General features: G+C 44.7%; 1 protein-coding gene across 3 annotated transcripts in view; it reads right to left on the minus strand.

The window, feature by feature from the left end:
* The window catches only part of TUB (TUB bipartite transcription factor), a 1,920,898-nt gene that overhangs the window by 60,023 nt on the left and 1,835,014 nt on the right, over positions 1-25,861 (minus strand). For all 3 annotated transcript variants that reach the window (XM_069623730.1, XM_069623732.1, XM_069623731.1), the window contains one exon: positions 4,591-4,689. In XM_069623730.1, the coding sequence (XP_069479831.1) occupies positions 4,591-4,689 (99 nt within the window). The remainder of the gene's footprint in view (positions 1-4,590; positions 4,690-25,861) is intronic.

The following is a 25,861-nucleotide window of genomic DNA, read 5'->3' on the forward strand; positions in this document are numbered from 1 at the left end:
CTCTCCTGAACATCCGGGAAGATCTGCTCTCCAACCTTGACTCTAACATTCCTTCTGTTCTCATCCTATTCGATCTCTCTTCTGCCTTCGACACGGTGAACCATACCATCCTGCTTAACGGTCTCTGTGATAACCTGGGTGTCACTGATCAGGATCTGGCCTGGCTGACCTCTTTCCTCTCTGATTGACCCTCCCATGTCCAACATGGGTCCTTCCTATCATCTATCTTCCTCTCTACCTGTGGTGTTCCCCAGGGGTCTAACCTCTCGCCTTGGCTTTCCAACCAATACCTGGCAACTCTCGCCCACTGCATTGCCTTTTTCTGCTCAAACTTCCAGTGCTAAGATGACGATACTGAACTAATTTTCAGGCTTCCCACGGCCACCTCCTCTCCCTCTCTCATCTCTGATTGCCTAACTGCCATTCAAGATTCATGTGCCACCAAGGATCTTTGTCTGAATGCCAGCAAGACGGAGATCCTCCTTATCGGCACACCTTCACCATCCTTTCTCCTCACTCTCTGGCCAGTCTCCCTTGGCCCGCCTCCTACCCCCACCTAAGAGGCTAAGAACCTCGGGGTCATTTTTGACTCCACACTTTCCTTCTCCGCCCACATCTCTGAGGTCTCTAAAAAGTCAAATTTCCTATTGCACCTCCTCAGAGGTACTCTGCGTTTCCTCTCCTTCCCCCAGAAGCTCACTGTCTCCCAAGCTCTGGTTCTCTTCAGGCTGGACTATTGTAACATCATCTTCCTAAATCTACCTGCCTCTACTCTCTACCCTCTGCAACTAATCCAGAACAGGACTGCAAGACTTGTCCTTGGCCTCCAGCCCTGGCATCGTATCTCTCCAGCTCTGAAATCTCTCCACTGGCTCCCAGTGGACGCTAGGATTAAATTCTAAACCCTCTGCATTGTCCACAAGGCTTTCCGGGGCCTGGGTCCAAAATACCTTTAGATATCCCTCAGCAAATATCTCCCCTCTCGAGCTCTTCGCTCCTCTACCTCTAACTCCCTCAGGGTCAGTCATTTCCAAAGAAACAAGCTGGGGTAGATCTCTGTCTTCGCTGGGGCCTCCCTCTGGAACAGCCTCCATGCCACTCTAAAACTTGAGGAGAACCATCTCCGGTTCCGGAAGCTCCTCGAGACCTTCCTCTTTGCTTTCGCCTTTGCTTTCCCTCTCTCCTGCTGAAGTGCTCTCTTTGCACCATGCACCTGGCCACCCTCTGTCCCCTGGGCCTCGGTACCTGCGTACCCTGCCACCCTCCTTCACTGCCTACTGGCCACCCCTTGCACTGGGGACTGTATCTGTACCCATACAGTTCCCCACACCCCCATTTTCTTCTCTGCTCCACACTTTCCACTCTCCACCTTCCATGCGCTTTTCCCCTTTCCCATTCCCATGCACTTACGCATTCTCAATGTCACTGGGCCTAGTAAGTTTTTGTTCTCCCCTGTTCCCCTCCCTTGCCTTGTCGTGCTCTGAAACACTTGTGTATGAGCGCGATATAAATAGTCATATCAATAGTCCAGCCTAGAGAGAGCCTGAGCTCTGGAGACAGTGAGTTTCTGGGGGACAGAGAGGAAAGGAAGAATAGCACTGAGGAGGTACAGCTGTGACTTCTTAGAGACATCAGAGATGTGAGGAGAGAAGGAGAGTGTGGAGTCGAAGATGACCCCAAGGTTTTTAGCCTCCCAGGTGAGAGCCGGAAGAGGGCCAAGAGAGGCCGGCCAGAGAGTGACAGGAAAGGAGGGAGCGGTGTTTGCCGATGAGGAGAATCTCAGTCTTAGTGGCATTAAGGCAGAGATCATTGGCGGCACACCACTCCTAGATATGCACTGTTGGTAACATGGCACATATTGTTTCATGCATTCCCCTACATAACTAACTAAACTGTAGAGCTTTTTTAAACCCACATATTCTGAAGTTCGTGCTGTTGAAAGGTATTTTCAAAGTGATGCTGAGGCTAATATGATGAAGAGTTTTGATAATTGTGCTTCTCCCACCGCCCCTCTACACAGACATTCTCACCTGGCTTGAGGTTGCAGTGTGGTGGGTGCTGCAAATTCAAGTTTTTGAATTAATCATAACCTTTAAAATGTTCTCGAGGCTATCCTCTAGGCCATCATTTTTCAGCTTGCAACCTCAATACAGAAAGGGAAATCCATGCGCACAACAAATTTGGTCCTACCCCAAAAGGGACAGTCCAGCCTGAACTGCGAAGTCACATCCCTTTTGAACGAGACCACGAGCAACACAAGACGTGTTTAGCCTCATTGGGCTTCATCACTGAGGTGTAGCTTGGTTCTCACTCTTCACTTTATAACTAGGTGTATAGTCTTGTGCTAGTGCTGATGGCCTGCTCAGGGCCACCCTAGTAGGAACCCACCCTCTCTTTATGATATTGCTCATGGTTCTAGTGCCCCTGTTTCACCTCAGCAACTTACCTAAAACTCAATCTGCTTTCCCCATTTTCTCAATAGGCCTCTTGCCTTATTCTACACTTTGCATCTAGAAAATTGACTCTTGTAGTTCCCTCGGACTGCCCACCGTCTGCTTCTAGGCACTGCTCCCCCATGAATCTCCTGCCTTTTATTCTCCAGCTTTGGTCCCCTCGTCCTGATATTACTTTGCCACCACCAGCTTTTCACCTTCTATTTATTTTCTTCCTCTTGTTCCTGCTCTCCTTTCTCCACCTACTCCCCACCATGCTCCCTTCTCCTTCCTCCAACCTCTCGCCAGCTTTTCTATCATAATTAGCTTCCAGCGAATCCATGCTTCCACCCATTAACTTTGTGGATAATGTCTGCCTTTTATACTGTGGTTCAGAGAGCGATTGGGGCAATACAGGCGTTCTTTGGCACTCCTGATCCTTCCTAGATTTCCCTGGCACTGATTGGCTCCGTCCCCATCTGCCCACCCCCCACAGCTTGTGAGTGGACCTCCATAAATGCAGTTGAGAGTTCTACTGTTTTAGATAGTGCTCCCCCATGTCAGGGTCAGGCAGAAGTTCTCTCTTCTGTGATCATGCACCTTTAACTGAGCACCTGATTCGAGTATCTGCAATATGTTTTGCTTTAGAGTGTTCTGTGATCCATGTCAGCATTTCTGGGACTTCTACTTTGCAAATGGACTTGTGGTCTTTGGTCAGCCTAGTCGGCATATGCGTCTATCTGCCTGTGTAAATGTGCAGACTTTTTAACCTGAATAACTATTTGCAGGAAACATGTGTGCCCTATCTCTCTTTTTCCAGCCTTGGGACGGCCAGGGGAGCTCTAGGTAATCACCCATGCTCTACCTCCAGAAGTTGCATCACGGAGTGGGTGATGACTCGCTTTGGCCCCAAAAGTCCCACAATGGCTCTTGGCTGGTGTGGCCACAGTGAATTTGTAACAAGGGGTACCAACAAAACTAGGGCAGGAAATGGCAAAAAGCAAGACAGATATATATATATATATATATATGTTATGGCAATAGATCAGGTAATGCAGCAGGATTTGTGGGATAAAATACATAAAGCTGTTGGTCAGGTCAAATCGACACTAAAATGAACAATTTAGCAAGGGGACTCAACACTTGGTATTATGATAAATAAGCCGCACTGCTTTGCAGACAGTTTCTGGGGTTTGGGAATCTTTGCATTGTGTAAGTCCCATAATGTGGATTCCAGTATACCTTTTTGCATTGGTCCACGATATTGTTTCACAGATACACACTGCAAGCACACTGACTGTAATAGCCTCAGTATGATACACTCTGCAAGCACACTGACTGTAATAGCCTCAGTATGATACACTCTGTAAGCACACTGACTGTAATAGCCTCAGTATGATACACTCTGCAAGCCACTGACTGTAATAGCCTCAGTATGATACACTCTGCAAGCACACTGACTGTCATAGCCTCAGTATGATACACTCTGCAAGCACACTGACTGTAATAGCCTCAGTATGATACACTCTGCAAGCACACTGACTGTAATAGCCTCAGTATGATACACTCTGTAAGCACACTGACTGTAATAGCCTCAGTATGATACACTCTGCAAGCCACTGACTGTAATAGCCTCAGTATGATACACTCTGCAAGCACACTGACTGTCATAGCCTCAGTATGATACACTCTGCAAGCACACTGACTGTAATAGCCTCAGTATGATACACTCTGCAAGCACACTGACTGTAATAGCCTCAGTATGACTGTAATAGCCTCAGTATGATACACACTTCAAGCACACTGACTGTGATAGCCTCAGTATGATACACTCTGCAATCACACTGACTGTAATAGCCTCAGTATGACTGGAATAGCCTCAGTATCATACACACTGCAAGCGCGCTGACTGTAATACCCTCAGTATTATTTCTAAGCCCCCGATCATAGGAGCTCTTCGGATCGAGGGGACTCCCCAAATCAGATTCAACCTCATGCAAATCATATGACTTTGTGTGTTTCATAATAACATTACAGTGCCTGGAGTTGCCAATGTATGGTAGTACAACGTTGCATTGAAAGCCTTCTGAATGAACAGTGGAGAGATGTTAATTGTTCCTACAAATAACACAAAGGTCATTGGCTAAACAATACTTACGTTGCGTGGTCGGATAGAAACTCTTTCATGGTCCATATTCATTCCAGGTATTATGACACTCATTTTACGAGGTCCTTTAAAACCCAAGACATTTGTTTCCTGTAAGAGTAAGAAAAGTCATTTTAACATGTCATGTATTAAGACTGCAGATAAAAAACAAGTGTGTACTTGCGACTTTGGGTGTCTCAAACGGCACAGCTACTGCCAGCCCCATTTTAAGAGAAGAAGCAGCCAGGAAATAACACATAACTGTCCCTCCACCATTCACCATATTAACCAGGTGAAGAAAAAACAGGATGTACGTTGTTTTGCCATAACCATGCCAACGTAAAGATCTCGTCTGTCCCATCTCTCACCTCTGTAGCCTATTATAGTATTGTATTGTATTGGTTAGTTATATAGCGCCTATACGCAGGAGTGTGTTTCAAAGCGCTCAAGGCGGGTGGGAACAAGGGGAAAAACAACAGTCGCTCAGAGAACAACAGTCGCTCAGAGTAAGTGTGAGAGGAGAGTGTGTGTTGCGTGGTCATTTGCCTTTTTCGATATATAGTGAAATGCCACTATTAAAAACATTTGAAGTTCCATTGCATTGGCATTATGAGCTATGACTCGCACTTACCCTTGCAGACCCCTAGCATGACATTGCAAGATGTGTAACTCAAGATGTGTATTGTGACAAAGTATAACCAGTAAGAAAGCTCTTAACAGGAAATAATATGCTATACTTTCTTTCATCTTCATTACAAATAGGGTAAGGTCAAACTTTATCTTAGTAGAGGTTTGTTTACCCTGTCCCATCACTCTTTCTGAGAGACAATCACCAATCTGTTGGCTACTGCAGATAATTATCAATTTGAGGTGCTTCCCAACCCAGTGTCTTAGTCACTCCGAAGCATTCCTTTAATGCTTTCAGCAGGCTTTTGGCTGTTGTTCAAGTGCATTTTAGGAGCTTCACTGTCCTCTTGGTAGTGTCTTCAAAGTGTTTCCTACAAACACTCGGAAACCTCTGGCCTTTGTAAAACAATTATCTCTTAGAGGCTCTTGCCTCCCTCTCGCCTTTGTCACCCAACTGTCTCTATGAGACGCTCACCAACTGTTTGTCTTTATCAGCCAACAGTTTCTTTTAAGCTCTCAACAACATCTTGGCTTCATCAGGCCGCTGTTTCTTACACACATTCACTGATCTCTTGGCTTTGTCCTCAGGCAAGCATTGCTCAGTTACTTCCAGAACCCTCCTGTCATAGACCTTCACTAGCGTCTTTGCTGTGTCCTTATGCTGGCCCTCATGTAAGGGCCTCTGCATTAACATCAGTCTGACTTCCTATCCCACTCGATGATCTGGCAATGTTTCAGGTTCCTGGCGACTGATCACTGACCCTGCTGCCTGACCGATGATTGCGTCAGACAAATGTGTCTCTTTTTGATGCTCTACCTGCTGGCTTCCCATTGGGAATGGGATTCCTACTCCTTTTCTACTGGCCTTGATAGCTCTTGCAGCTTTCAGATCTGGCCTCTATCACTCTATCCCATGGACTGTTTTCTATGTCATTTGTGGAGGAATTGAATGTCATTTAAGATTCAGTAGCCATTTTTGTTTTCTTTGTTAAAAGCGAGACATAACATTCACAGTAAAAAACCTATAAGTAGCAAGGCATAGCTTTGACATCTTTTAACCATTGCATATGTGCGATCCGTTACAATTTGCATTGTTATTACAGCAAATAAAGTATAATCTTGTTTTAGTTGTTCTCGGGTGCTGCTCGCACTAATCCCCCTTCTATCTACCTATATTTCTTTTTGTAGTCTGTTTAAATTAGTACCTCTGTTGAAAAATATATTTTGTGTAGATACCATTTTTGCAACTGTTCTCTATTGAGACATGTCCTGATGCATTTCAAGTCTCTCATACATCACTAGTCATCTCTTTTTTAGTATTTTCAAATGAATTCCCTGAACACAGTCACACATCGTTTTAATTAATCACTTGTGTCCCTCCTTAAATTGGTGCTTTTGTTTGCCAAATGTAGACTGAGAAATAGTTAACAACACTTTCCTAAATTCTACAAGTAACTCCACATTGTTTCATCTGGCCGAAGATAATTTGAAACAAAGTAACCTGCTTATAAAACATTACCAATATTGGTTTTAAATGGTTTTTCTTATTGTGGTATTGGTTGCTCATACTCAAGTTACACAAAGAGTAAAAGTAAACATAATAATACACCACAACATAATGACACATAAAAGGAAAAATTGAAAAAAGGACCAAATAAAACAGACAATTTGTTCATCTGTTAAGCTTACAAATTCAGCAAACTTCATTGTTGAAATAGAAAAAAGGCCCCAGAGCTGCTCCACACTCCCAACCCTTAGTAAGATTGCACACATGTTATGAGACAAAAATACAATCAGAAGCCTCAACTTAGGGTATTCACCACCTAATACTGACTGGACAAATCAGTATACAATCATAAAGGCAGATTTAGAGCTTGTTTCCACACCCTCGATTCGACCTTGTCATACGTCAGGGATCTTGTTTTATACCCACTTCCATCCCTTCAGTACTTCTTTCATCTTATAATACACCACAAGAGAGCAGAAGGGGCAACGCCAGCATTTAGAACTTACTTTCCTCATTTGGGAACCAAGTTGAGTTGCCTCTAGCATCATTTCTGACATTAATAAGTCTTTGTTCTCAACTGAATCAATTTGGAAACCCACATATGTGATACCTTGGGAGGGCACGATCTTCTGCAACACGACTTGCCATGTGAAAACTAACCAATATTGCTAACTAGCACAGCTGACACCAATCAAACTAATGTTATGTTATATGAACTTTTAAAGCACACTGACACCAGAGGTATCTTGGCGCTAAGAAGGAGAGGGAGGAAACCAGTAAGGCCGGCCAAGGCAGAGTTAGAATAGCAAGGTCTTCACAGATTTTCTAAAGGTTAGATGGTTAGGAATAGCCCAAATCTTAGGTAGCAGGTAGTTCCACAATTGAGCCACGGCCACAGAAAAAGGCCGACCTCCAATCCGTTCACAGCGGTAATGGGGGACCACCAACAGGTTGGCTGATGAGGAACGCAGCGAACGGGAGGGGAGATAGCGAACAAACTTGGACTGGAGATATTCTGCCCCCAGTCCATGAATTGCTCGGTGCATAATGCAGCGAGATTTAAACTCAACTCTCTGGCTAGCAGGGAGGCAGTGTAAAGTATGAAGTACCGGGGTGATATGCGCCCCATAGGGGGAGCCGGTCCCAGTGCGTGCAGCCAGATTTAGCAGGCGCTGAAGCCGCTGGACTAAGCCTTTAGGCTGCGCCAGATATAGTGAATTACAGTAGTCCAGTCGGCTGAGCACCATGGCAGCAACAACTGGGGGATGGAGACAGGCTGGCCGAAGCGGTAGAAACTTCTTCAGTATCTTAAAATGGAAATGACCCACTTTGCACACAGCTGAGACTTGGTCATTCATAGACAGTGAAGCAGAAAGGGTAATGCCGAGATTCTTAACCTTTGTCACAGGGACAGGTAGAGGACCCAGAAAAGAGGGCCAAAAGGTGGACACCCAGAGTGAAGGATCAGGGGGGGGCACCCACCACCATCACCTCTGTCTTGTCCCCATTCAACTTCAGCCAATTCTGGCCCATCCACTCACCTACAGCAGTAAGGCACTGATGGAGGTGTGACAACACCTCAGTAGGATCTAGATCGAGACGAATCAGAAACTGGGTGTCATCGGCATAAGAATAGCACCTGACACCGAGCGAGAGGATGAGACAAATAAGAGGCCAGATGTACATGTTGAAGAGAATGGGCGACAAGGCAGAGCCTTGGGGGACACCACAAGCAAGGTGAAAAGCATGAGAAAGATAGGGAGGAAGATAGATGACCTGAGCACGGTCGGCCAGGAATGATGAAAACCAAGCCAGGACCTGACCCGCAATCCCAATCTGTGACAGGTGGGTCAGCAGGGTGGGGTGGTCATGTGGAATATTTTATCCACGCCAATGTGCCACACTGCACCCCTTTACCAATGGGGAAAGAAAACTTCGCAAAAATGGAGGCGACAATCCCCATGCGCGCCAAATCTGCAAAACTGCGCATGGTTCATAAACCACAAAAGAGCTGCACACCCTGCCGCACACAGGCAAAGTTGGTGTAAAAACAGGAATCACTGCTGTCAACTGTCACCTGAAGCAAGGCCACAGAAGTGGGTTAAAATCTGAAAATATCCAGTTTTCTTAATCAATGGCAACCTTCAAACTGCTGTTTTGGCGCTAAATTGAGTCATTTGCCCAGTGAATTATTGAAATGAAAAGTTGCTGAAACCACAGATTTTACAGGGGGCTCAGAGGAATCCCGGCCTAACTGACTGACAGCTGCATCAGAAAATAAGCTGTCAAAACCAGTTTAAAAGTGTTTTTGCTTCCTGATTAAAAGGGCAAAATTCACCTATTTAAAGCATGTTTGTGAAGGGCTAATTCTTTTAAAATGTCCAAATCTCTTATAAACTGTGCTTATATTTTATATGTGAAATGAAAAGACTTTAATTTAAAGGAACCCAGTCTGGATCTCATCAACTATTTAATTCTGATCCGACAGTCTGGCCTGGGAAAGTTGACATCTCAGCTTGACACTCCCTTAAAAACAGGAAGCCTAATGGTTCCCGCATAATGACAACAAGGAGAACAATGAGGCTGCATTCGACATTAGTCTTGGGGCTGAGCCAAGAACACAGGACAGGCTCTGCAGGGGAGGGACAGGAAGCTTCCCTCTACACCCCACCCTGATCAAAGGACTGGACAGCTGCTGCCTGGGAAGAGGGGGTTACAAAGGAGAACTTTGATGTTAAATCCTTATGTGTGATTAAAGTTTAAAACGCTCTAGCTGTGCAACCGAAAGAAGGATAAATCTGAAAATTGGTAGACATTAACCTAATTTCAGGCTCTTGATTTCAAGACATTGATGAAACCTATACCATTAAAGGACTCAAAGTTATGAAAAATTCTTATTATAGCAGAACGATTAATAGTGCAAACTTAAGATTGTATGTACATGGTCCACTGATAAACGCCCAGAGATGTACCGAATTAGAAATCATTAATCCAAACTGTTATGGTTCAAATTGATAAAAATCCATAGAATGAGAAAGACAGCTCGCACAAAGATGGGAATTGAATCGGAATATAGACAGTCAAATATGAAATGTATGTGTCCACTTTTATTAGGGTACATAATGGTAGACATGTACATGTGTGCAAAAGTTATGTTTTGGTAAAAATCAATGTGGGAGTACCTAAAACCCATCGTAAAGATGACAGCTCTGTTCTGACTGCCAACCAAAGCAAGGCAAGTGCCTGCAGCCACTCACAGCGTGCGGGTGTGCTTTTGAAATTCTGCCTATACCATAAACTGGGGGATGGCATTTGACAGTATAAATATAGGTACTTCACAACCCATAGGACACACTGCTTCCAGAACCCATCCAGATTTCAGTGCAGAACCTTGTTCCAGAACTCTTCATCTTGTTGCAGAATCTAGACTTTAGCATTGCTGAACTCTTGCTAGCTAGACCCAATTGTAAACCTCCAAAACTTAAAAGAATAATTCTGATTCAAATTGGCTTGCTACCATTAAGGCTTTCCCGCTGAAACTTGCATCCTGTAATCTGCTGTGTCCAGTAACCAGAAGGGCCCAACCAAAATCCAGTCTGAGGTGCAGTCCAAAATTGACCAGAACTGCGCCGCTGATCCGATCCCTCCAGAGGTGCCCTGCTGCCAGTAGACCAGACCCGATTCATTGACCAGAGCTGATGGTCCAATTTAATTACAAGGGACTGTAAGTATGAATAGGATGAACAGTGACATATAGTATATCTGCATTGTATTATCCCAATCTCAACCCATCCCATCTTTAAATTCAGAACCCTAATATTGTTAGAATCCTTCTTGCGCTGATTTTTCACATCTGTTTCATTAAACCATCACCCATTAGTGATTTTGATTAATTAAAGTAATTCCCAAACAGAACAGAAAACAGAGTATCATACATGAAGAGTTATGAGCGCCTCGAATAACTGATTTCTGTTAGGTATCCTCTTTTCCATAGTCATTAATATAGTATAAGAAACCTGTCTGTCAGTTTTAAAATCAAATTTCTGTTTTTCCATTTTCACGCCTATTTTGCAAAAACACCTCTCACTAAAACCTCTATAACTTCTTCAATTGTAAAGATAGAAATGAAATTTCAACTCTCACTGATACTCTCACTGATACCTAAGACCCTTAGCTACATCCACAACTATCGCAGAACAGTGTATTTAAGCTATTTTTCTCCAATATCGCATAGTAAAAGCTTGCTGCGAATTTGCAAATTTCAAAAGTTTACACGTGTCTTTGTCCCATTTGAAAGTGCTTCTTCCATCCCATTCTGATTTAAAGTGTGTACTGTTGTTTATATTATAGCTCATGTGTGTTAGGACCTGCTTAGTGTGTGTGTTAGGACCTGCTTAGTGTTGATTTCCTCAGAACATTTTGCATCCTTTTGCATTATTTTACAAGGCAATTTTCACCTGTCAGTTTAAAAGTGTCATTTGCCAAAAACGGTTTTCTCTCTTGTTTGGGGAGGGAAGATTGCCTATAAACTCTAGACCTTGTCTTTCATTCCTGAATACCTGCTGGTTACTTACATCTGTGTAGGATTGCCCATTTGTATTTAAAAAACTTTGCAGGGGGAATATTAACCTGCACGCTATTTGTTCACAAACCAAAACTGTTCTTTTTCCGGTGTTTCTATTCTGCGTTAATATAAGTGAATTCAATTGCTTTGCTTATTTTCTGAATTGTACTGTCACCGTTAGGTGATTGCTGTCCCATATATATAAAACTTATGTGTGATTTGAATATTACATAAATAAATAAATGTTTACCTTTACAAACTAGCCTGATTCCTGGTTCAGTGTGACCTAGGGGGTATTTTCAGACAGGTGTGATATGAGTGGTATATCATTCAGAATATTGAACTTATGGACAAAAATAAATAAGGGTTTCATCACGCACTGTATGCTAGGCGAGACCTGGGTGTATGTCTGATTGAAATCCCTTACAGCTTGGGGGCTTGTGCAACAATTCTGAATGTGAAATACCACCTCTGACAGTTTAACACAGCATACTAGCCTGCAGGGTACAGACACCTTGCTGGGTGGGCTTGCTGTGCTATACTGTAAAAGCACCTCTCAAAAGAAATACTAAAAAAATTGGGCCTGTTTGCAAAAGAAAATTAAACCTCAAACAAGTCAGAAGGAAATTGATATTTCTGAAATGGCTACCCCAGTGAAAATTAATATTCCTAGGGAACACTTCCTGCACAAACTGTTTGTCAGGGGTGAGTGGCCCGAACAGGTAGAATAGGTATGGCGACAGGAAATAAAACAAGTCACTGCAATAGACCTAGATACATGGCAGAACTAAGGTCCATTACATCAAGCACTTAGCAAATTGTACATGGGCCCAACAATAAAAGAGGAGCCGTGTAAAATTGCCAAAATAGCGGCCTACCTTTACCTCCACATAGGAATAATACAGAAAAAGCATGCAGAAAATATAGTTCTGGCAAAGAAGCACGGGGAAACACTGCAGGAAATCCAAACTAATCTGGACTCTGCAGAGCAAAGCCTCCAGAAGAGCCAAGAATCAGAAAGAGAGGCTAAGCAGTATATTACCAAATTAAAGGAAGATCTGCCTCTCTTACAGCAAAATAATTCAGAGCAAGATACCAATTTACAGACACTGCAAGATGAGTATCAGGAAAGGGTTGACTCTTTAAAACAGAATCAGCAGAAGCTGGCACAACAGTTAAATTACAACAGAGCAGGCGCAGGACAGATAGTCACATTACAGAACCACATAGAATCCTTAAAAGAGGAAAATAATACATTAATTATTCAAGGCATCCACTCTCAAGAGGAATTTGATGAGGAGCGCCAGAAATCTATTGAATTTAAAAAACAGAGGGACAACCTGGCTGAACAGAGGGACACTCTAAGTCAGGAGAGGGACGCCTTAGGCCAGGAAGTCAGCCAATTAAAAACCAAGTTAAAAGAAAGAAAGCTGGCCCTTCGGGAGTTTAGTGAAGTTAAAACTGAATATGAGAAGCTACTGGAGCACACCACGAGGGTGGAGGATGCTCTGGCAAAGAACACTCAGACCAATAATGACAAAACTCAGGAGATGAGTCTCCTGCAGCAGAAATTGGCCCAGTATTTCCAATACAGGCAGGAAGCACAGAGTGAAAATGAGGCTCTCTGTGAAAAGAATGATAGGCTCCACAAAGAGATAGCCATGCAAGAGCAAATCATTGAGACCAGTAAGGCCTTAATAGAGGAGCAGAAGAGTTAGATTTTGCATGTCACCCGGAAATAGGGGCTGAAAGAGATGAGGTAGGAAGGGACAGAGAAACCCCTTCGCATAACCTCAGGACCCCTATCATCAGGGATTTTAACCCCTTCAGTACCATGGACTCTGCCGCCCTCATGTCCACTGGCTCATATGAACCAAGGGCCACGGGGATGGTAGACTTCAGTAGAATTAACATCAGGGGACTAACAGATCAGCACCTCCAAGAAATGGATGGGCGGGCATCTCTGTACAGATTCCCAAATGTTATGGCTAGCCTCTCTGAACAGGAAGACTTCAGTGAGGGGAGGATCACGGAACTGGATCCTCAAAAATACTGCCTACCAAAGGATCAGTCTGTAAAATTTGATGGGGAACTCCATGAAACAAGGCCCACAAAGAGTATCTTAAAGACCTTTTCCCAGCTAGGGCAGTGGGGGGTAGGGGGGTACTCAGCGAATCCTGGGAGCAAGGGAGAGTCAGAAGACTCTTCTGAGCGCCACAGGTCTCAAGAACCTAGGCCCCCACAGTCTGCAAGCCATTCCCAAGCTCGCAGAATCCGGGAGAGCCTAGAGGATCAGATAGCCACATCCTGTAGCAGTAGCTCTGAGTAAGAGGATGAGTGGACATGGGTGACTAAGACTAAAAAGGCCAACAAAATTAAGAGGGCCCTAGCGAAAGATCCCCTGAAACAAATCAAGGCCATTAGGAGCATCATAACTCCTTATCATAAAAACGCTAAGTATTCCGTTTGGGAGCACCTCGAGTTATACGAGCAAATGATGATTACTTTCCATTTGAAAGATAGCCAGAGTTGCATTCAATATGTCAAATGAACATTTTCTCCTGGATACTCCAGCTTCTTTGCGGGGCTGGAGGATCAGAAGCACTCAAGATGGTCCAACATAGGAACTCTCAAGAGGCCCGCAAGGCAGCCTACAACCTGCAATGTGGGGAAGCCCAGGCCCCACAAGAATGTGTGCAAGAATTAAAACATGCCTTTGCGCAGACCACCTGGAGGGTGCGCACAGACAGTAGGGAGTTTATTAATACCTTCTTTCATGCCCTCCCTAAATACATCATGACCCAGATGGTGAGGGACTTTTACGAGAAGACATCACTAGACTGGGTCATTGAACAGGCGACTAGTATTTATGAAGTGCAGAAACCGGTAGAGAATAACAATACAAATAAAAACCCCATACCAGCCAACACCCCTGCTGCTGCTAAGGTAGCAGAGGTGAAGGTTGCCCCCATTTTAGATCTGGAGATGGGGGGGGGGCTAAACATTTTCCTGTCCAAAATCCTCATAATCAAACACCCAGAAGGCCCTCGGGCCAATCCCAAACAGGTAGTCAGGGAGGTAACCCCACAAATGGGACCCCTAACTCCCCTGATTATATCAGCCCCCGTTACAAGTGCAACAGACCCATCCTGGACTATGTGTGGACTCCCCCAGCCCAAGGGGTGGAGGATCCAACCAGGTAGCTGCCAACACAGGAAACTTCCCTCCTAACTTTCCCCAGGAGGGCAGTAATCCCCCAAATTTCGGGTTGAGCTTCTTTCCCCGGTACCCGCCAAACTTCAACCCCAAAAACAACCCTCCTTTCTTTCCCCACTTTCCTGAGTCCAGACTTCCCAATCCGGGAGAGGGGAGGCCAAGGGTGGAGGATTACCAGAACTATCCCAACCAAGGGTACTATGGGAGAAGGGACAGTTACCCTTCCCGCGATCCCACTAGGATGGAACAGAGACCCCCGTATCAGCCAGAGCGGGTGTCCCAACTGGAGCGCCAGGTTCAGAACTTGTCACAGGATCTGGGTCACATGTTGAAGGCTCAGCAGAACCCTCAGATGAGCATGGCGACTCAGAACCCCTTAAACCAAGGGTCTGTTACTCCAGAGCAATGATGGGGAGAGAACCCCCGATAACCCACTGGTTTCCAAGGAGGAGGCACTGGGGGAAGAAGGTGTAAAGCCTTAGAGGAAGCTTCTTTTCCCACTTGTGAAAACCCCCTGGAAACCCAGGAACTGGAACCAAAACGTCCTGCCCCCGGAAGTCTGCAACCTAAGGAACAGAGGGCGGGTAGGAGAAATAAAGGGCTGAAAAAGACCCATTTTGTGGAGGAGGTTAGAGTCTTCCAATTTGAAGGAGAGGGGTCCACAGAGGACTCTGGGAAAAGGATCTTCTACTTCAGGGATGGGGGAACACCTCCCAAAGAAAAATGGGTCCCAATAGATCCTAATCCAGACTGGGTAAATGTGGGGACTGAGTTAAAACCGCCAATCATTGAACCCCAGGATGACAACCAGAAAATCACCTTGCCCAAACCAATTCTGGTGACTGCCTCCAAAAGGGGGGGGCAGCTCAGAATCAGAACCAGGGGAGCCCAACACTTCCCCAATATCCAACTGTAACCCTCTGTCAGAATCAAGATTAAATAAATTAACCCACCAATTGGCCCAAAATGCACATTATCTGTGCCTCCTTGAGGAAAAGGAGGGAAGATTGTATGCCCCGGTCCAAATACAGGGACAATGTACATTTTTGGCACTGGTGGACACTGGATCCCAAGCCACCCTTCGGCAAAAGAGTCTTTGATCAGCTGAATTCAGGAAGGGGGAAGAGATATGAAATCTCTCTCACCCCTCTTCCTGGACAACTTCAGAACTTCGATGGGAATGAAATTCCTGTCGAGGGGACTGCAGATTTAGACATTAAAATTGGGTGACACAAGGTGAAACACCCGGTCATAGTTGTGACTCCAGAGGGCACACCATGTTTACTGGGGAATGACATCCTGCGTAGATTGTCTCCCCTAATAGATTGTGTAAACAAGGTCCTCTGGACCCAGACTAACCGACCAATAGAACTAAAACATAGCATCAACCATGTTAGTCTAAATGGCAAATTGAATTCCATTTTCAAAACAACCAAAACCCAGACGTGACGGTAATTGCAGCAGGACATCAAACTAGTGATGGGAAGTCCTCTCTATTTTTGAAAATCACCTTCCTTCCAGTCTGAAGTGGCAATCCACACTGGAAGGAAATACTCTGAAATTCTATACCAATTCACAATCAGAAAATCCAACTTCTATAGTCCAAAATGATGAGAATCCAGCTCAAAGCTTGGCTGACATTCAGAAAATTGGAGAACAGTTGTTCATCCCTATTCAGTTAAATGGGGGGAAGGACTCAGTTCTCGCCCGAGTGTGCGTGAACAACAGTAAAAGCTTCATCAGCGAGGCCATGTTCTGAAAACTCCCAAAAGATCCAGCCATTCCCACATTTAAATTGATAGACAAAAGGGAAATGGACCTGGAAACACCCAATTCCAAACATCTCCTGCCTAGCAGGTGTATGCTAAAAATGTCCATACGCAACAATAGCATAGAACATAATTGTTGGGTTGTGCAATATGTCCCTGTTGCATTTTATTTAGGCAGTAACATTCTGTTACGCTCACCTGGTCTCTGCGGGGCTGTTGGGGCACGGTTGGAGCCCTCCCTCGACTTGGCTCCCTGTATCGGCTGTCTTCCCCGGCTGATGCGGAGTATGTTGCTCGGGATGCTGGTATCGCCTCTTGGAGAGGAGGAGAGGTAATGAGGATGGCCCAGAGGTATTACGAACTCCCTCACCCCTTTGGTGCCAAAACAGAGTGCACAAGAGCCTTCCCATGCAAGCTCACCTGATATTTTGTAATGCTGGGCTCTCCGTCCTGCTTCCTTCTGCAGGGGAGCGTTGACTGGGCCTAGTTGCTTCACTGGCCCACGAAGTGGTGATCCAGATGGCTGTGACCAATCCACTAGGAGGATGAGTCTTGGGTTGTAGTTATTGTTCGTTTTTCAATAATGTCTTTAACAATGAGTCTTGACTTGATGGTAAGTAATAACGATGTCTTGTAATGTCTCTGCTCTTCTCTAGGTGTGAAGATGATATATTGGAAGCGTGGAGCGGAACCTGGGATTCCCGTAAGGATGATGGACTCTCAAGGTCAACAGGTAAGTGGCCGTTATGATGGAAGTCAAGACTCAGGTATAATGCAGCCAGGAGTTTGTTTTTATGAGATTCTAACCTGTTGCGTTATTTTCCCCTTGTAGGAGCGGTCCGATGGTGTGTAGCAGATTCCGGATGCTTGAAGACAGTTCAGCAGTTCCGGAGGAAGATACCGCGATGAAGCGGAGAAGAAGCGAAGACTCCCGTGTCGCCGGAAGCCCGAATCGTGTGAGACAAAGCCCGACTCCGATGGAATGCAGGTAGGGTGCACGCACAGCAATGGAGTGCCTAGAATCAGGTAAGTGTGCCATCAGCGATGGGGCGGCTGGAATCTGGTAAGCGTGCCTTCAGCGATTCAGCGGTTGGAATCAGGTAAGCGCGTCTTCAGCGATGGAGCAGCTGGAATCAGGTAAGCGTGCCTTCAGTGATGGAGCGGCTGGAATCAGGTAGGTGTGTCTTCAGCGATGGAGTGGCTGGAATCAGGTAGGTGAGATGATCTTCAAAGGATGGAGTACCGGAAACAAGGTGAAGAACAGCGGTAAGCGTCATGCTGCTAAGCAGAGTAACGAGAAGAGAGGGCATGTTGTTGGGCTGGCCTTATATAGGCTGGCTCCAGCCCCTCCCTTTAGCCACGCCTTGTGGCTCCACCTTGCCCCGGACAAGGGCTCCAGCACGTGCCTCCCAATGTTGTTCTATGGCCACGCCCTGCCCTGATGCACGTGCCTTAGGCACAAGGTGTGCAAGCACACATTTCCATGAGCCTGACGCCAAAGGCACCAGGACTGGGTCCATGTGGACCCTGGGGGTGATGAAGGCCTGGGCCCTTGCCCTAAGGCCATGACACATTCTCAATCACTTTGCCATTAGTTTGGACCTAATAAACTTCAAAGCCTGGTCCCGATTAGTGGGTAATCCCATGGACTTTGATGATCCAGCGAAAGCATTTCGGTCAGCTCAACTGCTGCCATATGCAGTTGAAGTTCAGATTGGAGAGGAAGTCACCATCCCAAAACGGACCCGACGATTCCCACTTAAAGTAAAAATTAAAAGAGGACAGAAAGTGCAAAATCCTGATGCATATGTTCACCTCAATGCCCATTTCCACCAGCAAGGGTTGGGGTTAAACCCAACACCACTAGTCAATACAGAACACGACACCATTGCAATAGCAGTGGATAACAGCGACCTTATCACTCTGGTCACAGGCACCATTATTGGAATGGTGGTTGATGACTGACATTTTTTCATAGAATTAGGTAATGAACTGATAGGACCAATCCCCAATGACTGTTGTGAAAATGACACAACACCAGACAGGACCTTCACCAGGCATGGGGGGAATTTCCTTGTGTACTCTTCCTGCCCTTATGTTAAGGAAGAGGTGACCTGTGACTTCAGGAGGGATGAGGTGATCTCTCAAGTCCACTAGGACTGCCTTCCCCACCTGAAGCCATCAGACAAGTCAGTACTTTAAACAGGGACTTCTCCACCCAGCTGGAGGAGGCCGCTGAGATAGCCAAACCAGAAGTCTTTCCGGGCTTCAGGCAAATGGTTGAAGAGAGAGTCAACCTAGATGATGCCTATGAGCAAAAGAAAAAATTGAAACAAGTTTTCTTAGATTTTCAAGATCTCTTTACGGTGGACTCATATGACTGTGGTCGCACCGAAATCCATAAAATAACAATTCCCACAGACCCTGGCATGACTCCATTGTTTGTGAAGCAATATCTCTTGCCTCTCCCATCTATGGAGCCCCTCACAGAAATAATTAAAAACCTTGAGTCCTGTGGGATAATTCGTCCAACCCACAGCACTTTCAATAATCGGTGCTGGGGATTTTGAAACAAAACGGCCAGTGGAGACGCTGTTCTGGCCTAAGGGAGCTGAACAAACGGGTCTACACTTCCCGATGGCCTCTTCCCTACATTGAACAAGAGCTGGCCCACATCCAGGGGTCACAGGTATACACTGCCATTGACCTGACCAATGTGTACTGGACTGTACCTGTCAGTAGGGAGGATCAATACAAGCTGCCCTTTACCTTCGGGGGGCAGCAGTGCACTTGGACCCAGACTCCCTTTGGATACATCAACTCCAGCAATTTTTAATGTCTTCTTGCATAAGGCAATGCCCAACTTGAGTGAAAGGGGTAACCTGGCCTATGTAGATGATGTTCTAATCAAGCTCAACTGTGGAGGAACACATAGCAGAGATCTGTTTTGTTCTGACACAGTTGAGGGCTGCCGGAGCAAAACTATCTTTCCAAAAGGCACAGTGGTGCAGGACCCGTGTCAACTTCTTGGGGCATGAGATAACTCCTGAGGGTCTCTGTTCCTCAGGAAAAGAAAGTAGAAGCACTGCAGAAACTAAAAGACCCCACAACTCTGCGTGAGCTAAGGAGCCTCCTTGGACTGACTAATTATAGCAGAAAGTTCATTGAGGATTACGCAGAGATCACAAGACCCTGATCCATCTGTTGAAGGGGAGGTCAAGTGGGATTGGGGTCCAGAACAAGCCGAGGCAGTAAGACAACTCAAAAGAAGCCTCTCACAAGTGCCTAGCCTAGCTTACCCTGTCAAAAACAAGGAGTTCTTCTTGGAGACAGGGTTCTTAAATGCATGCTTGACTGCAGTATTATACCAAAAGCATGACAAGGTCAATAAAGTAATGTCCTATGTGAGTAAGACTTTATCCACTGTGGAGGAAAAAATCAATGATTGTGAGAAGGCACTCCTGGCAATGGTGTGCGCATTGAAGAATTACCACCCGTTCATCCAGGGAGAACACATCATAGTGGAGACTCCACACCAGCCTCTGCAATATTTTCAAAGTGACAGAATCCATGCCGGAAATGTGAGTAACTCCCAAATTACTTCCTGGATTCTGTCAATGCAAGGCTTTCCTGTGGAGGTCAGATATGGCCAAAACCAGAAGAGTTCCCTCGCGCAAGTTCTGGCTGACTTACATGATTGTGCCAGAGCAAACTGTCTCGAGGGTGAAAGTCTTAAAGTCAAGGACAACATGGAGGCGTACCTTAATTCCCCACACAGAATCTATGAAGAAGGCAAGTGTGAGGGAATGCCCACTGTCTATGTGGATAGGTGCTCCTACCATGTTGACAACAACGGGGGAAAAGGAATTTGTGGCCGGCGTGGGGAATGCATGGGTGAATAATGCCCCAAAACCCTCAGCTGGGTACAAAATTCGTCCCCGTAGTAGTCAAGTGGCAGAGCTAATGGCTGTGCATCAAGCCATCCTCACTGCTGTCCATCACCAACTCCACAAACTGGTCATAATCACTGATTCAGATTAAGTACGGAACGGGTTTGTGTAGCACCTGGTTAATTGGAAAACCAGAGGCATGCTATCTACTAACAATAAACCACTAAAACATGGAAAACTAATACAGAATATTAATGATCTGGTCACCTCAAATGGGATGACCATCCATTGGAAAAAGATCAAGGGTCATTCTAAATTAGAGGGACCAGACAAAACTGGAAATAGCTTAGCTGATCAGCTGGCCAAAACTGGAGCCATCCAAGGGGATCTACTTGAGATCTACTGTCACTAGGTCCCAGACAAATGCTCACAATGAACTCTCAACTGCCCAATGGAGTAAGGAGACCCCAGCTGCTGATTTGATTACGCCTCAAAAAGGGGATCCAATAATTGGTACGTTTTATCAACACATTGAGGACCCTGAGAACTTTCCCCTGATGGATACCGATTGCATTGGGAAAGAGAACCTCAGAGTGTTGATGAAATGTCCAAAAATGTTACGAATCCAAGACAGTTTGTTGGTGAGGATATCCATATCTGGCCATGACCAGTGGGTGGTCCCTACCTCATTCCGAAGCCTGATGCTAAGTCACACCCATGATGCGGCCACAGACGGTCATCGGGGGTTTCATACGCCATTAGAAATCTTACAAGAGGTTGCCTTCTGGCCACACATGTGGCAGGACCTCGACCAATACTTGAAGGGGTTTCTTGTGTGTGCACAATTTCAGCCAACATCACTCACACACTGTGCTCCCCACCAAAAGAGAGGGATGACACTGCCTTGGTCAGATTTGCAAGTCGATTTCATCAGGCCCGTGATTCGCTCTTCTAGGGGGAACAAGTACATGTAAACTGTAACATGCTTGTTTACTAAATGGGTGAAATGTCTCCCGGCCCCAAATTACAAGGCAGAAACAGCAGCTGCCCTGATGATCAATTACATCTTTTCGCATTTTGGACTACCCCAAAGGATTGAGTCAGACCGAGGTAGTCACTTCATTAGCGAAGTGATGACAAAGATGTGGGAGATATTTGGAGAAAAAAGGAAATTACACATTGTAAGCCACTGTCCTCTAGTGGTGGAGTTGAGAGATACAATAAAACCATTGCGAGCATATTAAAAAAGTTTGGGGCAGATTGTGGGCCAAGTTGGGATATTCGATTACCCCTTGTCCTGATGGCCATCAGATCTACCCCTTCTTCTGCAACAAAAATGTCTCCATTTGAGCTGATGACTGGACGAACGATGGTGCTACCCAGCATCTGCTCTATAGAACCCAAGAGCAGACCTTGATAAATGACCTCCACAACTCATGAGTATGTTGTGAAACTGAGAAAACACCTTCAACATGCTTTTGCCTATGCTCAGTGGAATCTAGAAAGATCTGCAGACAGTATGAAGACCCACTATGACCATAAGACAACCAAATAGGAATATCAAGTAGGAGACTGCGTCTGTTTGTACATTTTCCAAAGGAACCAAGCCAAAGAGCGCAAATTCTTCCCAAGATGGCGGGGTCCTTTTGAAATTGTGGACAGAATATCACCAGTCGCCTACAGAATCTGAATCCCCAAGAAATATTTGACAGAAGGGGAAGACAAGTGGGTCCACATAAACCAGCTAAAGAGGTCATCCCAGGCATACTTTGCGGCAAATAGAGGAGCCTAACAAATTGTATTCAATGCATGCATCCACCCCACTAAACCCCTCGGGGAACAGTACATAACCATGCTATGTTCTGTTTTCTAGCACTGGAACTAAAAACCACCTAATCCCCAAGGTGTACTCCTCGGGGACGGGAAAAAAAAGAACCAAGAGCCCGGAATGTTGCTCCACACTTCCAACCAGAACCAGCAAGTAGAGCATGTCGCATCCTTCGCTGATGGGAGAAACAACCAGATTTTTTCACATGGACCGAAGGAAAAATAATCCTCTTGCCTGACTCCCCACGATTGGACGTCACGCTGGAGTTGGGGGATATATGGAATATTTTATCCACGCCAATGCGCCACACTGCACCCCTTTGCCAATGGGGAAATAAAACTGCCAAAAATGGAGGCGATAACGCCTGTGCTCGCCAAATATGCAACACTGTGCATGGTTCATAAACCACAAAAGAGCTGCACACCCTGCCACACACAGGCAAAGTTGGTGTAAAAACAGGAATCACTGCTGTCACCTATCACCTGACGCAAGGCCACAGAAGTGGGTTAAAATCCGAAAATGCTTTAAAATGCAGTTTTCTTAATCAATGGCAACATTCAAAGTGCTGTTTGGGTGCCAAATTCAGTCATTTGCTCAGTGAATTATTGAAATGAAAAGTTGCTGAAATCACAGATTCTACAGGGGGCTCAGAGGAATCCAGGCCTTACTGACTGACAGCTGCAACATAAAATTAGCTGTCAAAACCAGTTTAAATGTGTTTCTGTTTCCTGATTAAAAGGGCAAAATTCACCTATTTAAAGCATGTTTGTGAAGGGCTAATTATTTTAAAATGTCTAAATCCCTTATAAACTGTGCTTATATTTTATATGTGAAATGAAAAGACTTTAATTTAAAGGAAACCAGTCTGGAGCTAATCAACTATTTAATTCTGATCTGACATCCTGGCCTGGGAAAGTTGACATCTCAGCTTGACACTCCCTTGAAAACAGGAAGCCTAATGGTTCCCACATAATGACAACAAGGAGAACAAAGAGGCTGCATTAGACATTCGTCTTATGGCTTAGCCAAAAACACAGGACAGGCTCTGCAGGGGAGGGACTGGATGCTTCCCTCTACACCCCACCCTGATCAAAGGACTGGGCAGCTGCTGCCTGGGAAGGTGAGGTTACAAAGGAGAACTTTGATGTTAAATCCTTATGTGTGATTAAAGTTTAAAATTCTTTAGCTGTGCATCCAAAAGAAGGATAAATCTGAAAATTGGTAGACATTAACCAATTTTCAGGCTTTTCATTTGAAGACATTGATGAAACCTATACCATTTAACGAACCAAAGTTATGAAAAAATTCTTATTGTAGCAGAATGATTAATGTTGCAAACTTAAGATTGTATGTACATGGTCCACCGATAAGTGCCCAGAGATGTCCCAAATTAGAAATCATTAATCCAGACTGTTATGGTTAAAATTGATAAAAATCCATAGAATGAGAAAGACAGAATTGAATGGGAATATACACAGTCAAATAGGAAATTACCGATTTTATTAGGGTACATAATTGTAGAAATGTACATGTGTGCAAAAGTTATGTTTTGATACAAATCAATGTGGGAGTTCCTAAATCCAATCGTAAAGATGACAGCTCTGGTCCGACTGCCAACCAAAACAAAGCATGTGCCTGCAGCCACTCACAGCTGTGGGGGTGTGTTTTTGAAATTCTGCCCACACCATAAATTGGGGGATGGCATTTGACAGTATAAATATAGGAACTTCACAACCCATAGGACACACTGCTTCCAGAACCCGTCCAGATTTCAGCACAGCACCTTGTTCCAGAACTCTTCATCTTGTTGCAGAATCTAGACTTTAGCATTGCTGAACTCTTGCTAGCTAGACCCAACTGCAAACCTCCAAAACTTAAACGAATAATTTTGATTCAGCTTGGCTTGCTACCATTAAGGCTTGCCCGCTGAAACTTGCATCCTGTAATCTGCTGTGTCCAGTAACCAGAAGGGCCCAACCAAAATCCAGTCGAAGGTGCAGTCCAAAATTGACCAGAACCGTGCCGCTGATCCGATCCCTCCATGAGGTGCCCTGCCGCCGGTAGACCTGAGCCAATTCATTGACCAGAGCTGACGGTCCAATTAAATTAAAAGGGACTGTAAGTATGAATAGGAAGAACAGTGACCCATAGTATACCTGCGTTGTATTATCCCAATCTCAACCCATCCCATCTTTAAATTCAGAACCCTAATATTGTTAGAATCCTTCTTGCGCTGATTTTTCACATCTGTTTCATTAAACCATAACCCATTACTGATTTTGATTAATTAAGTAATTCCCAAACAGAACGGAAACTAGAGTATCACACCTGAAGAGTTATGAACGGCCGTGTATAACTGATTTCTGTGTGGCATCCTCTTTTCCATAGTCATTAATATAGTACAAGAAACCTATCTGTCATTTTTAAAATCAAATTTCTCTTTTCCATTTTCGCGCCTATTTTGCAAAAACGCTTCTCACTAAAACTTCTATAACTTCTTCAATTTTAAAGATAGAAATACAACTTCAACTCTCACTGATACCTAAGACCCTTAGCTACATCCACAACATTGCAACAGTGTATTTGACCCATTTTTCTCCATTATCGCATAGTAAAAGTTTGCAGCGAATTTGCAAAGTTCAAATGTTTACATGTGTCTTTGTCCCATTTCAAAGTGCTTCTTCCATCCCATTCTGATCCAAAGTGTGTACTGTTGTTTATATTATAGGTCATGTGTGTAAGGACCTGTTTAGTGTTGCTTTCCTCAGAATTGTTCTCCATTTAAGCATTTTGCACCCTTTTGCATTATTTTACAAAACAATTTTCACCTGTCAGTTTAAAAGTGTCATTTGCCAGAAACGGTTTTCTCTCTTGTTTGGGGAGGGAAGTTTGCCTATAAACACCAGACCCTGTCTTTCATTCCTGAATACCTGTTGATTACTTACATCTGTGTAGGATTGCTCATTTGTATTTAAAAAAAACCTTTGCAGGGGGAATATTAACCTAAGCGCTATCTGTTCACAAACCAAAACTTTTCTTTTTCCTGTGTTTCTATTCTGCATTAGTATAATTGAATTCAATTGCTTTGCTTATTTTCTGAATTGTACTGTCACTGTTAGGTGATTGCTGTCCCATATATATATATATATATATATATACATATATATATATATATATGGGATACATTACTCACCGTAATCGTATTTCTGATGCTTGTATCTGCTTAGATTCACATGCTGTGCATAGGCCGACATCTAGTGGAAGCTGCGGAGTATTACAGTTTGTTTTTCGAAGTCGAAAAATGGGCGTCGACACAGGGCGTGCCAGTAATACTATCCCTAGTGTGACGTCCCCTGTACCCATGATCCCTCACGCGTCTAGGATCCCCAGATTGTGTTTTTCCTGACATGAGGTAGCATGAGGAGTAGCGTGAGTACAGATAGTCCAAGCAGATAGACAGAAAGGTAAGACTACAAGCAACCATGCGCCTTCTCTCGGAGGGGAGGAAGGGTGGGTCGCATGTGAATCTAAGCAGATACAAGCATCAGAAATACGATTACGGTGAGTAATGTATCCCTTCTGAGGCTTGTGGAATCTGCTTAGATCACATGCTGTGCATAGATTAGCGAGCAGTACCAGAAGAAGGAGGTGGGATGTGAGAAGGGTCATGAGCAAACAGGTGTCTTAGAACCGCTTGTCCCACTTGTGTATCTGCCTTGGAATGAGTGTCAATGCAGTAATGCTGAGTAAAAGTGTGAATAGAGCTCCAAGTAGCTGCTTTGCAAATGGTGTCAAGGGGAACATTTGCAATGAAAGCCAGAGTGGCCCCAATGCCTCTGGTAGAGTGGGCCCTTGGCGTAAAAGGAAGAGTTTTTTCAGAAA

Source organism: Ambystoma mexicanum, chromosome 11 (genome assembly GCF_040938575.1).
Source record: "Ambystoma mexicanum isolate Mex_15411 chromosome 11, UKY_AmexF1_1, whole genome shotgun sequence".
NCBI classification, from domain to species: domain Eukaryota; kingdom Metazoa; phylum Chordata; class Amphibia; order Caudata; family Ambystomatidae; genus Ambystoma; species Ambystoma mexicanum.